The sequence below is a fragment of the Nestor notabilis genome, unplaced genomic scaffold (genome assembly GCF_000696875.1).
Source record: "Nestor notabilis isolate BGI_N333 unplaced genomic scaffold, ASM69687v1 scaffold970, whole genome shotgun sequence".
In the NCBI taxonomy this organism is placed as follows: Eukaryota; Metazoa; Chordata; class Aves; order Psittaciformes; family Psittacidae; genus Nestor; species Nestor notabilis.
In genome coordinates, this window is record NW_009909606.1 from 68814 (window position 1) to 80711 (window position 11898).

At 48.3% G+C, this 11898-nt stretch overlaps 1 protein-coding gene across 1 annotated transcript in view; it reads left to right on the forward strand.

Moving 5' to 3' along the window:
• The window catches only part of AAK1 (AP2 associated kinase 1), a 54464-nt gene extending 45893 nt beyond the window's left edge, over positions 1 to 8571 (forward strand). Inside the window, 1 exon segment of the mRNA XM_010012771.1 lies at positions 7421 to 8571. Coding sequence (XP_010011073.1) covers positions 7421 to 8571 — 1151 coding nt within the window.
• Positions 8572 to 11898: the final 3327 nt, after the last annotated feature.

Below are 11898 nucleotides of genomic sequence, written 5' to 3' on the forward strand. Positions count from 1 at the left end.
AAAGAGTCTGTCTCAGTTCTCCAGGTAGCCCATCCTCTCTGAAGCTGGTAAAAGCCTGTTACGGTTCCTTCTGCACGTGTCTCTATAGCCTGTGTGTAAAGGGAGCACCATCCTTAGCCACCCTGCTGACGTGTCCACATAGCACCATGGAAAGCCTAAACCGTACATGAGTTAGAGAACTGTAGCTGATCTATGATCAACAGACTCCTTTCTCCTTAGAGCAGTGCGTGAACAACTGTGTTTCAACCTTTGCCTTTGTGGGTTTGGGGTTGGTTTTGGGTTTGTTCCTGTTTTCTGCTGAATGGGCAGGAGAAAGGGGACAGGGGAAGGCAGTAGGGATGTCCCTCTCCTGCAGAACACAGGTTAGGAGAGCTGAGGTGTGTGCTTCAGAGGAGGAGAAAGCACCAAATTCCTCTGAAGCTGTCCTTGTGCCTCTTGGTGATGGTGCATTGAAGAGAGGTTGCCAGGCTGTCCCCAGCTAACGGTTTGCTCTTCAACAATCCTGGTTGTGAATGAACTGCACTTCCTTGGGGAGGGGAAAACACACCCAAACCAGATTGCTAAAGCTGCAGAAATGACCCTAAGTGAAACCTAAGAAGGTTTTGAACCAAATCCGTGTGAGTATGGCTGTGACTAGCATTTTGTTGACCTTTATTTGGATGAAAAGGGCATTGTGGCAGCAGCAGATGTATTTTCTGTGATCTCTTTTCTGTGTTTGACTGGAAAAAAAGAAGCAAATCCCCCCCAACCAACTGTAAAATTGTGTATGAATCAAATTGTCCTACAGTTGTTTGTCTACTTTTAATCCTGGTTTTAGTCAAGCATCCGGTACCTGTTCTGGGTTCCCTGTTTTCTCTTGTAACTGCATATAGTGCAAACCAGTTGAGTATGGAACCATTTGTTTCAGTAGACAAAGATTACTGTGGACTTTACTCCACTCCTCAGTCTTTGTGGAACAAGCATGCACTTGGTTCGAATGGTCTGAAGTTCAGTGCTGCTACAACTTGGTGGGTTTTACCTTTTCTTTTCCCTTCACACGCTTAGTTTGTCAATCAGCTGGATACACTAAACTGGTTTTCATTGGCTTCTGGTCCTGAAGTCCGGAATTTCTATCTTGTATTTGAAAGCTCTTTCTGAACAGAAGGACTCTTCCTCTGTAGTGGAATACTTACTAGCTTCCTGCTAACCTTGTGTACGTGTATGTAGCTGTATTAGTACTAAGTGCAGTTTCCCATGTGCGAAAGTAGGAACGACTGAAACATGTATGTGCTGACCTCTTGCTAAGAAGGAAAGAAATCCAAGCTCGTGACTTCTCCTTCCCTATCTCCAGTCTCTCTGCTATTCCCCACCCCAACACTTAGTTTAACAAATTCTGTAAATAGAACTACCATGGATTGTGTCTGCTCTCCATTACTCTTCTTTTCAAACCTGACACTTGATAATAAAAGTATTGCTTAAGTGTGTTGTATCATTACCTGTGTATACTGCACTTTCCAAGAGAAGCTTTACATGAGAACTTATGGAAATGACCTTAGTAAAATTGTGGATAGAACTTTATTATTTTTTTGGTTTATATTCCTAAAGCACAGGCAAGCTGGACTGGAAAACATGAAGCTGTTATAGATAGAAAGTTATTGTATAGTCAGATACTGAGATTATATGAAAAGAGAATGGATTTTAAAAAGTAACCATCTACTGTATATTAGAAACAAAGATTTCTGTGAATTAAAGTACTTTTAAAGAATGTTTAAGATTTTAAATCTAATGGCACTTGTTTGAGGGAGTTGTTCTGGAACAAACTCTAAATGCACTGGGTTGTGAATAATGCTATTAAATAAGCAGATGTGAATGGTTATTTTATTGCTTTTTCCAGTAGCTGTTCATGGATCTGGGTGGGAATGGTACAATGGAAGCTCACAGTTGAGAGAGGTCTGTTATCTAGACCTCCTTCATCAGAAAATACTTTGTGGAATGAATGGAACATGAGAGAGAGATGGAACGAGTGGATATTTGGGCTTCATTTTAAGCTCTCCAAAACCTGTGACTGTCCTGCAGGCGCTGATGTGCTGCTGGGAGCTGGGGGGGGGTGGTGTGAAAGCTGCTGCTGTGAAGGGACAAGCTGAACTTGCCTGCCTGGGAGACGCTTGGTGCCCAGCACTCCCAAACTGGTGTCAGAATGAGCCTCATAGTGCTGGCTGGAGCCTTGTTTGAAGCTGTGGGAGGTGTTTCTGTCCCCTTTTGAGGGTCGCAGGATCAGATGTTGTTAACTAACATAATACAAACGTACAGTCAGCAGAATCACAGCAGATTCTCCTTTCTGCCCTAACGGGCTGGAGCCTGGGGTGGTGTTCTTGGCATTACCTGTTTCGATGGATCCTCCTGATAGGAGTTGTAGATACTACAGCTGCAACCACAGCACACGGAGCAATTTCCTTTCAAGTCAAGGTTGTGCTTTGGATGGAAGAATAAACTCTAGTTTTGGGGCAGAAAGATGTGCAGTGGAGTAGCCAGAACGTAGATGTTGGCTGTTGCTGGGGGCTTGGGTTTTGACCTGTCCCTGCCTTTGGGAATGTCCCCAGTTCAACTGGCTGAGCGCGAGTGTTGCACCCCCAGCTCAGTTTGTCTTGTTTGTGACAATATCCACTGTGGTGGGAGTAGCTGTCCCAAAAGCAGAAGGTGCAGGGTCCTGAATTTGGGCTGTCCAAGCCTTCATGGGGTTCACTTGGCTCAGTATGAAGGACTTGGCCAGGGCTGCAGGCACTGTGCAGCCTGATGGAGAGGTCCAAGAGATGCGTGGCCCATTGGCTTTGTGACAGACCCTCTGCATCCTCTAACAGGCCACTTACACGAGTGAGTGGCAGCTGGAGTGAATCTCTGTGTAGAGCCAAGTTCTTTTCAGAGAGGGCTTCTTGTAAATGAATGATGGCGAACGAGTGATGATGGCATTCTTCAGCCTGAAAGCTTGCAGGATCTTGCCTCCAGAGACTTTCCAAACCCACCTTCCTTAAAAATGGATTAAAAAAGACATAAATTGTTGTTACAGTGAAAGTTTAGATGTGATTCAGACCAGAGTTCAGCAAGTTTTGGGGTGTCCAAAGTTCTTGGTGTGAATGTGCTGTGATGGAGCGCTCAGATGAACGAGGTTTATCGGTCAATGTGTGAGACCAGTTCCTGTGACTTCTCTTTGCTGAGGCGTTTGGCACTGCACGTCAGAACTGCATCACCCAGCAGGAAACATGGGGAGAGGTGGGAAGGGGGTTTCTTTGTGTTCGTTTCTTGTCCCTGTTTCCATACCTGGCAGAAGCTGTGCTCTGGGACAACCATGCCAAAGTACTGGAGCGCGGGCTCCCTGCACAGCATCAGATCTTGCTGTTCCTCGGGAGGAAGGGTGGGTTGATGGCTGGGGTTGTTGGAAGGATGTTACCAACATCTGAGACTTGTGCTCCTGCCCTTTCTAGAGGTTTAACCCCTAGAAACTCACCTGAAGTTCTTCTTAGATGGCTGCATCTTAAAAATGACTTGTGGATGTAACATGTGGCTTGTGCACAGTCCAAATGGGGGTAACCCAAATGGTGCTATTGGTCCCCGCTGGGGGAGTGTTGTAAACTGTGTGTAAACCGTTGGACTGTGTGTGGGGTGTTTAACACCAGCCCTGTGACACTCTGTACGCTGCAAACGGGGGTACAAGTGTGCCAAGCCCAGAGCATTACACCCCTTCCCTCCAGCACTGAACCCCCAGCTCTGCCACTGTGCGGTGACCATGGGCAGAAACACTTCATTCTGCTCCCCACATTGCCCAGTGACACAGCAATAGTGATGTTGACCTTTGGTGTGCTCAAAGCACTGTATGGGGCTGCTGTGTCTTGAGGTTTAGTGCTTCCAGGAATCAGAATGCAAGGAAAACCTCCACCGTTTCAGGAACAAAGGCACGAGAAGTCTTTTGACCCTTTTCAAACGCCAAACCAGCAGTTGTGCTGATTTTTGACACCTATTAGTGCGTGCTGAGCCTTCCTCACCTTGGCTGGCTGAAATCAGGGGAGTTACTTGGTGGAAGAGTAGCTTTAAGCTCTAGGAATGCCTCCATTTCCCCTTTCTTGTCCTGGGCGCTGCTCCAGGGATGAGCTCATCATCTCGGTGGCTGCTCTGCCTCCTGCAGCCCCCTGTTATAGGAAGGGTAAATCTTTTACACCTTTCCTGTCAGTTATTCCAGTAGTTGGCCACTTCAGGGCATGGTTTTCCTTAAAAGATGGGGGAACTCCGCATGTCAGTGCTGTAACTCAGGGGTAAATGGTCTTGTCTTCAGGTTGCTGTCTGATGGGGCATTCCCAGGTTACCAAGTGACAAGTGGGTTTAATACTCAGGTTCTCCCTGCAGAAAGGGAGCTTGAGTGTAGTTTCTTTAGTGCTTATATGAGCCTGGAATACAAACTGATACACAAATGTTGTACAGGGGGTAGGGCAGAACCTCAGCTATAAACTCAAGCTCTATAAGGATTTTATGCTGTAAAGGAGTGTCAGGAATGTGTGTGTGTGTGTTAGAACCCGGGTTCACTCAGAACCGAAGGGATGCTTCCCCACGAAGTCACACACAGATCCTGGAGCCCGGAGGAAGGGAGGAGACAAAAGAGACAGCTGCCCGTTGACTGTGTCCATCTTGGCATAGGCAGATGTTAGGAAGTGCTGCCTCTGCAGAAAAGGCCTCTCTTTGTGTGGCAATTCAAGCAAACCATCTGCCTGTATCTTTTCAGGCCTCTTGCATGGTGCGAATGGGAGCGCAGTCAGCCAGAGGAGGGGCAGGGCTGCACACAAACAGGCACTGTCTCACAGGGGTTGTCCTTTACCAGCCCCTGTTCCCACAGAACATGCCTTTTCATGTGGAGCCATCCCTGGCTCACTGGTCTCTGATCTCAGACCTCTGAAGCATCCCTCAGCGCTGCCTGACTGCAATTCCCTGTCCTCCGAAACCTCCTCTGCAAAGCCTGTAGCTGTGGCTGCTTATGGGAGTGCACTGACCGTGTCACATTAGCTCTAACCTGACCTTTACACAAAGGGATTTGGGTTTTTTATGATGTGATTGCACATTTTGGTGTCTTAAGCATAGCTCAGACCTTTAGTTAACATAGAAGATTAAAAACAGTGAGAGGAGATGTCTAAGCCACTGCCTAGGCATGCTCCCAGATGTTAGCCAAAGGAAAATGCTGGCATGAGCATGTCTTCCTTGCAGCGATGCTGCCACAGCTCCTTCTGGGACTGTCCCTTTGCTTTCTGCCAAAGGAAGCAGATGGGAACCCACGAACATGGGAAGGAAAAGGTGCCTGAGGTCAGATACTGTGGGGTGGTATCTGGAAGCCAGGTCTTCCTCCTTCAACATCAGGAAAATAGAACATGGGATTACAGCTGGTGCTCCTCGTCTCTTGTTAGTAAATCCCCACGCTTCTCAGTGCATGTGGCTGTTCCTGTGGCCATTTCTGTTGTCAAATTCTCAGGGCCTTTCCCTGGCTGTGTTGCGTGGCAGCTCTGACTGAGACCAGCTTGGCACCGAAGGCCAGAAGGAGCTCCTACTGAAGCATCGCTTCATTTTCTCCTCCCAGAGTAATTCACACCACCAGTTCTGGCCTTAGCGAGGAGGAGAAACGCTTCCCTTCTCCCTTGGGATGGGCAAAGAGAGCAAGAAAGCATTGGGGAAAAGTCATTTTTCCAAACCCAGTGTTCTACCCATCATACAGTGCCTCCAAGTGCTCTGTCCTAAGCAAACAAGCTCATATCCTGTCAACCCTCCTCTTGCTCTGTCCCATCATCGCTTACACAAATGTAGCCACCGACTAACGCAAGTAACTCTTTACACAGGAGAATTCAGCTCAAACGACTTGTTTGTACTGGTTTTGTGCAGAGAGGGTCCCTGGTTGGTTGCGTCAAGGTTCCCCATGATAAATGCCTTTTTCCTTCCCTTGTTTTCCTGCACGCTGTGTTTCCGTGAGAACCGGGTAATTCCGAGGCGTTTGCGTGATGTGGCGACTGGTTTTGCTCTGCTTCAGCCTGTGCTCTCCAACCCTCACAATAACACCTGGTAAATACCTAACCAGCCTCCTGGACGAAAACCCCACCACACACGTCCTGTTCCTGGGATCTGAGATTAGCATCTGAGGTTAAAGTGCTGCTGGCAACATTGGCTTCAGGAAAGAGCGACAGTATTTTTGTAGAGTGACTTCTGGAATGTTCTTATCTCTACACTGTCTTTCCGTAGCAGTGTAATGTATCTAAGTGAATAGTTTCCCAATAAATACTGGTTTTGATGCCTAATGAATGACTGCTGTGTCTTTACTTGTGAGAAGGGGCTGACTTGCTATGGAGCTGATGGAGAAACAGTGTAAATGGGAACGATTTTAACCTGGGGGACGATGCTCTCTTGTCATAGCAGGGTGTGTTGGTTAGTACCTCACTTGTCCATCAGATACCATCATCCCCCTCCTCATTCTTCCTGCAATTCATACTGCTTAGTTTTCATATGCCTTTTTTCCTATCCTCTTGCTAACATGAGCCCAATGACACACTCCTAACCTGCCAGTAGTTCTTTGAAGGTAAGATCTCTTCTGTTCTGTCTGTGTGAGTCGTAAGGCAAAGCCAACCCCATCTTGGGCTCTTGTACCTGGAGGAGACCAGAACAGCAAGCCTCTCCCCACACTGTCTTGTTACACTAACACAGAAGCAAGCCAGGTAGCTATAGTTATGTTAGATGATCAATTTGGAGCCATGGTATGGAATGTTTAATATCATTTGTCTTGCAGTGGTTTAAATAATGCTGCTGGAGTTACTGGGATTTATTAAAAGCTGCAGGCTGGCCTTCATCCTTTGAAATGAGAATGTTATTTTAGCAGGTTGCAGGGATCCATCCCTGTGTATTCTACATACCTGAGTGTAATTCCATCTACTCGTGGGATGGCTCACAGCAGCAGAGGCCATGCCAAGCGTTATGTCTGGTTGTAGGGCAGTCAGTAAGCAACAGTGCAGAGTGAGGTGACAAAACTTGTCTGTTTGCTGCAGCATCACTCCAGCAGCATGTTAGAAAGTGAAAACCTCTCCTGTGGTGGTCCTTTTTGTGGGTAGCAGAGAAGAACCTTGTGGAATGGTGCTGAGAGAGTGCTGGGGTTGCCTGTTTGTGTGTCTAACATCTTCCATCTCTTTCTGGAAAGTGGTGTCCCTGAGCTGTGAGGCGGTGCTGAGCTGTGTCACTCTGTGTCTTTTCAATCCCTTCCCTGGCCTTTTTATGTTCTTTTATTTGCTCTCCTTCTCCTTCCCATTTTCCATGCGTGATGGTGGTTTAAATCTGAACAGCATGATGTTTCTTGTGTAATAAGTACCTTTCTTATTTATGACTAAGAAGATGGAGCTTGTTGAGTAACGCTCTTCTCTTGCGTTTTTAGGTCTGCAGAGGGATCCAGCCTTATTCCCAGGTGTAGCTCTTGAACTCCATAAAGGACCTTCTGGCAGTGATGGACTTGCTTTGTACAAGGGTCAGTCTGAGATGCGGGAGGTGAAGACACAGCACAACTCAGAGTCAGACTACTTGGCAAAAGATGGTCCTTCAAGCAACAGCTCCTTCTACAGCAGTGAAGGAGAGGGGACAGACCACGAAGGAGACATTCTGGATTGCAGCGGGTCCAGGCCTTTGCTGATGGATTCGGAAGAGGAAGAGGAAACCTGCAAGTTGTGCACAGGGTTCCTGCAGTCTGTGCCCAGGGAAAGGCCTGAGGCCTCCAAAGAAGATCCCCACTGCCAGTCTTCCCAGCCTAGAGCAGGGGAGTCGCTGTTCCCTGCCTTCCAGTCACACACGGGGGAGGTTTTTAACGAGCCAGATGTCTTTGCCACGGCTCCTTTCCGAAGCATGAGAAAAGTGCCTGATGAGGTGGATGTCTTTACCAAAGCTCCTTTTATCTCCAAGGGCAACATGGCTCTTAGGCATCCAGAAGAAGCAGATGTGTTTCTGAGAGCCCCTTTCACTAAGAAGAAAAGCATGGAAGAGTTGACTTCCCATAGTACATCTAAAGAGTCATTCACACCACCCATCCTCCTGAGTCAGGGAGGCGAAGTCCAACACCGAGCCAACCCCGTGATCCCAAGCCTGGACTCAGCAATGTGTGGGTCCACAGCTGTGGCGAGAGCTCAGTATCCCTCTGCTGGGTTTAATCAGCCAGGAAATCTTCATCCCTCTTCCGTCAGAGCCACAGAGAGCCAGGAGCACATCCCTGCTAAAGGCTGTGTGCCGCAGGAGCAGGGTGGCACTGCCAGTGAGAGGTTTTGATCAACTTAAAAAATGAAAAGCAGCTGTGTTTCATATCAAATTCCCGCCCACCCCCCCCCCCCCACCCCCCCCCGCCACTACAGTCCAGAAGATGGGCAGGGGCTCGACGTGAAGCCCATAGCTGCTTACAAAGTGGTTTCTCAGACCAACAGACAGGCGATAGCAGGATCTGTCTCTGTTGTGCCTCTGTCTTCCAGGACTACAGAGCTGCCCGGCGGGGATCCCTTTGCTTCAGCACCCTTCCCTTCCAAAGCAGGAAAGCAAAAGCCTTAATCTGCTGTGAGCTGGGAGGTGTGCTTCCCTACGACCACCTCGCACAGGACCTTGAACCTCTTAGTTGAAATGAATGATATAGCAATATATATATATAAAAATAATTATTATTTTTTGGTCAGAACTCTATTTGCAGTGATATATAGTTGAACCATTTTAAGTTATGTTAGTCTGAATGCCTGGCTCTCAGGATCTTCATATCCTTTTCAGTTGCTTCTTACCTTCCTCCTCTCACTGTCTTCCCCTCCGTTTATTTTTAGATGCTTTCCCAAACCAGTAATATTCCATATTTCCTGGTCCTGGCTGGGAAAATGCATTACAAGATGAATGAAAAGGTTTATTAATTACAGAGCAAGTCAAGCGGGACTTGCTAGTGCTCTGGAAAGGAAGTGATTTCACAGGTTAAAGAGTCGTTGTGACTTCTTCCCTCTTGCCTATCAGTGGAAGAGCAAGGTTGTATATTCCCGCTGCTTGGCAGCGATGGCAAACCTGGCAGCTGTGCTCCAGTCTGTGTGCGTCCATAGGTGATGCCATGCAGGAGGTGGTGGCACCAGCTCTGTCTAGAGCCGTTTCTTTGCTCGCTGTGCTGTGTAACGTGGAAGTGCTCCTGCGTGGGGCCCCGGAGGAGTCAGTGGCAGGACTCACAGTGCCTTCAGTGGCTGGTCGTGCCAGCTCTGGGCTGCCTGAGCTTCACAAAGCAATGTGTCAGGCTGTTGCTATTGCTGTGTGTTCATGTGCGTGCTTCCTGTCTGGTTTCTGCCAGCCCAGGGATTTGCTGATGGTGGTGGTGCAGGAGGGAGCTGTGCAGCAGTTTTACAGTATTAAACATAAACCTTACAGAAAACCTGGTTATGCAAACGCCTCCCTAGCTGTCCTGAGCTACATACCTCATGTGGTGACTCCGGCACCGGCTGCATCCCGGTTAGACTGAGTTACAGAGAAGCTCCTCCCCGTTTGTAAACTCTGCCTTTTGTTTTCCTGGTGAGTAAGGATGAACCTAAACAAAACCCATCCGTGCTTCTTTGGGAATGTTTGCTCTGCTTCCGAAATACCGTGTGTTCTCCCCTATTCCCAAGGAGAAAGACAACTTCTTATTGCTTGTTCAGTCATGGATGTAGTGAATCCCAGTATAGTGTTTGGAGGAAAACCAGCCCTGGTGGGCAGAAAGCAAGCAGACTGTGCTCCCTTCTCCTTCCACTCATGTAGGACAGAGAGAAGAGTGAAACCTCTCATCTTGATTCCGCAAAATGCCTGGTTGCAGAAGTTGTCTCAGATCTGCAATTTTTGGCCCTCAAAGGCTATTTAAGTGTGGAGTGGCTTCCAAAGACCCACATATAGGGACTCTTTGGGTTCCCAGTCGCTGATGGATCTTTGCAGAGCAGTAATCCTTCCCCTGACAGGGGTTGATGCTGCAGAATGTCTCCCAGGAGAAGATTTTGGTGGGTTTAATCTTAAGGATTTGACATCTATGGAAAAAATCCCCCTTGACTCCAGTGGCATCTGGCCAAGTCTCTTAAAAGCCTCGTGGTGGCAATTTCCCAAGGGAGTTTGTTCATTACAGTGTGAGCTGAGCCTTGCACTGAGGGTAAAGGACGTATCTTGCATTTGGGGATCTCCCACGAGTGACTTTGAGGTCTTTGGGAGTTTGCAGGTGGATTGTTGGAGCAATGGGTGGGTTGCTGAGATCAGCATGTAGAGCAGGTCCCTGCCCTGCCCACTCTCTGATGGGATTGTACTGTGAGTCCTGTCACTGTAAGAGGTGGAAGGATCAGGTATAGCTGCTCCTAACTCACTGGAGTCCCACTCGGGAGAGCTGCTGCAGCTGAAAGTAGACTTCAGTCTAGTTTGGCAGGGAAAAAAACCCTGATACCACCTCTTGTCCAAATAATAAGCACTAGGGGAGTGCAACAGGCATATTAAAAAAACAAGTGGAGGCTGCTTGAACAAAGCACAACACTGCACGGTCCAGGGTTGAGTCCTAACCCAGCAGTGTAAGCGGAGGAGGGATGGAAAAACCCTGCATGCCAGAAGCTGACTAGCAAAGCATGTGCAAATAGGAGTTAGCAACCGCTCCAGGTTTCCGTTCCCCTCCCCACGCTCAGTCCCCTCCAAAATAGCTCCAGTTGCAAAAGATGAGCCAAATGTTCTGCTGGACGTGCTTGGCGTGGGGATCGCCTGGAAGGGAGAGGAAGAAGTTTGGGCAGAGGTCTTGCAGCCCTGGGATGGGGAGGGAGAACACATGGAAACAGGGAGGCTTGCACAGCCTGATTGCTGGCAAACAGCGATTTGCTGAGCCCAGGTCAGGGCCAGTTCTGCTCTGCTGCACTCGGAGTGAAGTAATACTGGTGCATACTGGTGGTTTTTCTGTCCTCTGTCACCATGTCTTGAGAAGTACTGTAAAGAAGTCCCTGGATTTCCCCCGAGATGCTTCTTCAGCAATGCTGAGGCTGTTGTTGATTGTGTTTTGTTGTTGTTTTCTGTTTCAATCTATACCCAAAAGGCGGTTGTTTTTGTTCTAAATACACACATGATGCACACCCCAAGTTGGTTGTTGCTGGACTGGATCTATGCGAGATGCAAACTGAATTCAAGGGGTACTGAGGACACTGAGCATGAGGGCCCAGCTTTGTTCCAACACACGTGTCGTGGTCCTGCCTGCAGCCATGGGGCTGAACTTGGCCTCGAGCTGCTGAATTGGCTTGGGAAGCTGCTGGAAGGGAGGTCAGGCCTTGGTGGTGCATCTGTGGAACAAGGGAGATGCTTCCCTGGAGTAGGCAGGTCCCAGGTATAAAGAAGAGGTGGGTTCAAGGCATTACCTCTGCAAACTGGATCCAGGTTCTCCTTCCTTCATTTTTACTTGAAAAATTGCATTTGGATAATTCTGTGAAACGTCCTTCAGTGCCACGTCCAGGCGTCCCTTAGCTGATGCTGGAGGAGCATCATCCTGCTCCCCTTCCGCCTCGGATCCCTTGCCCCTTGTTGGTGAGGTGGAGATGAGCTGCGGGTTCTTCAGACCTCCCTCTCCTGAACTGCCAGCCAAGGGTGAAAGGGAAAACACCCCAAGGCACAGCAGGGTGTGTGGGCTTGCTGCAGGCCTGCTTCATGTTGGGTCAGGCTGAATTTCCAGCTAGCATTTTGGCAGCTTTTATGTTCTTCAAGCACTTTACACAAAGAGCAAGCTAACCGTGCCCCCCAGCTAATGATCCTCCCAGCATATATCCAGTGCTTCAGTGGTTTGAAATCTCTTCTGGGGGGTGGAGGCAGCTTGTCTGTGTGTGACCTATAAAGTGATGGGACTTTTGGTTATGGGCAGAAAACTGAATTTCA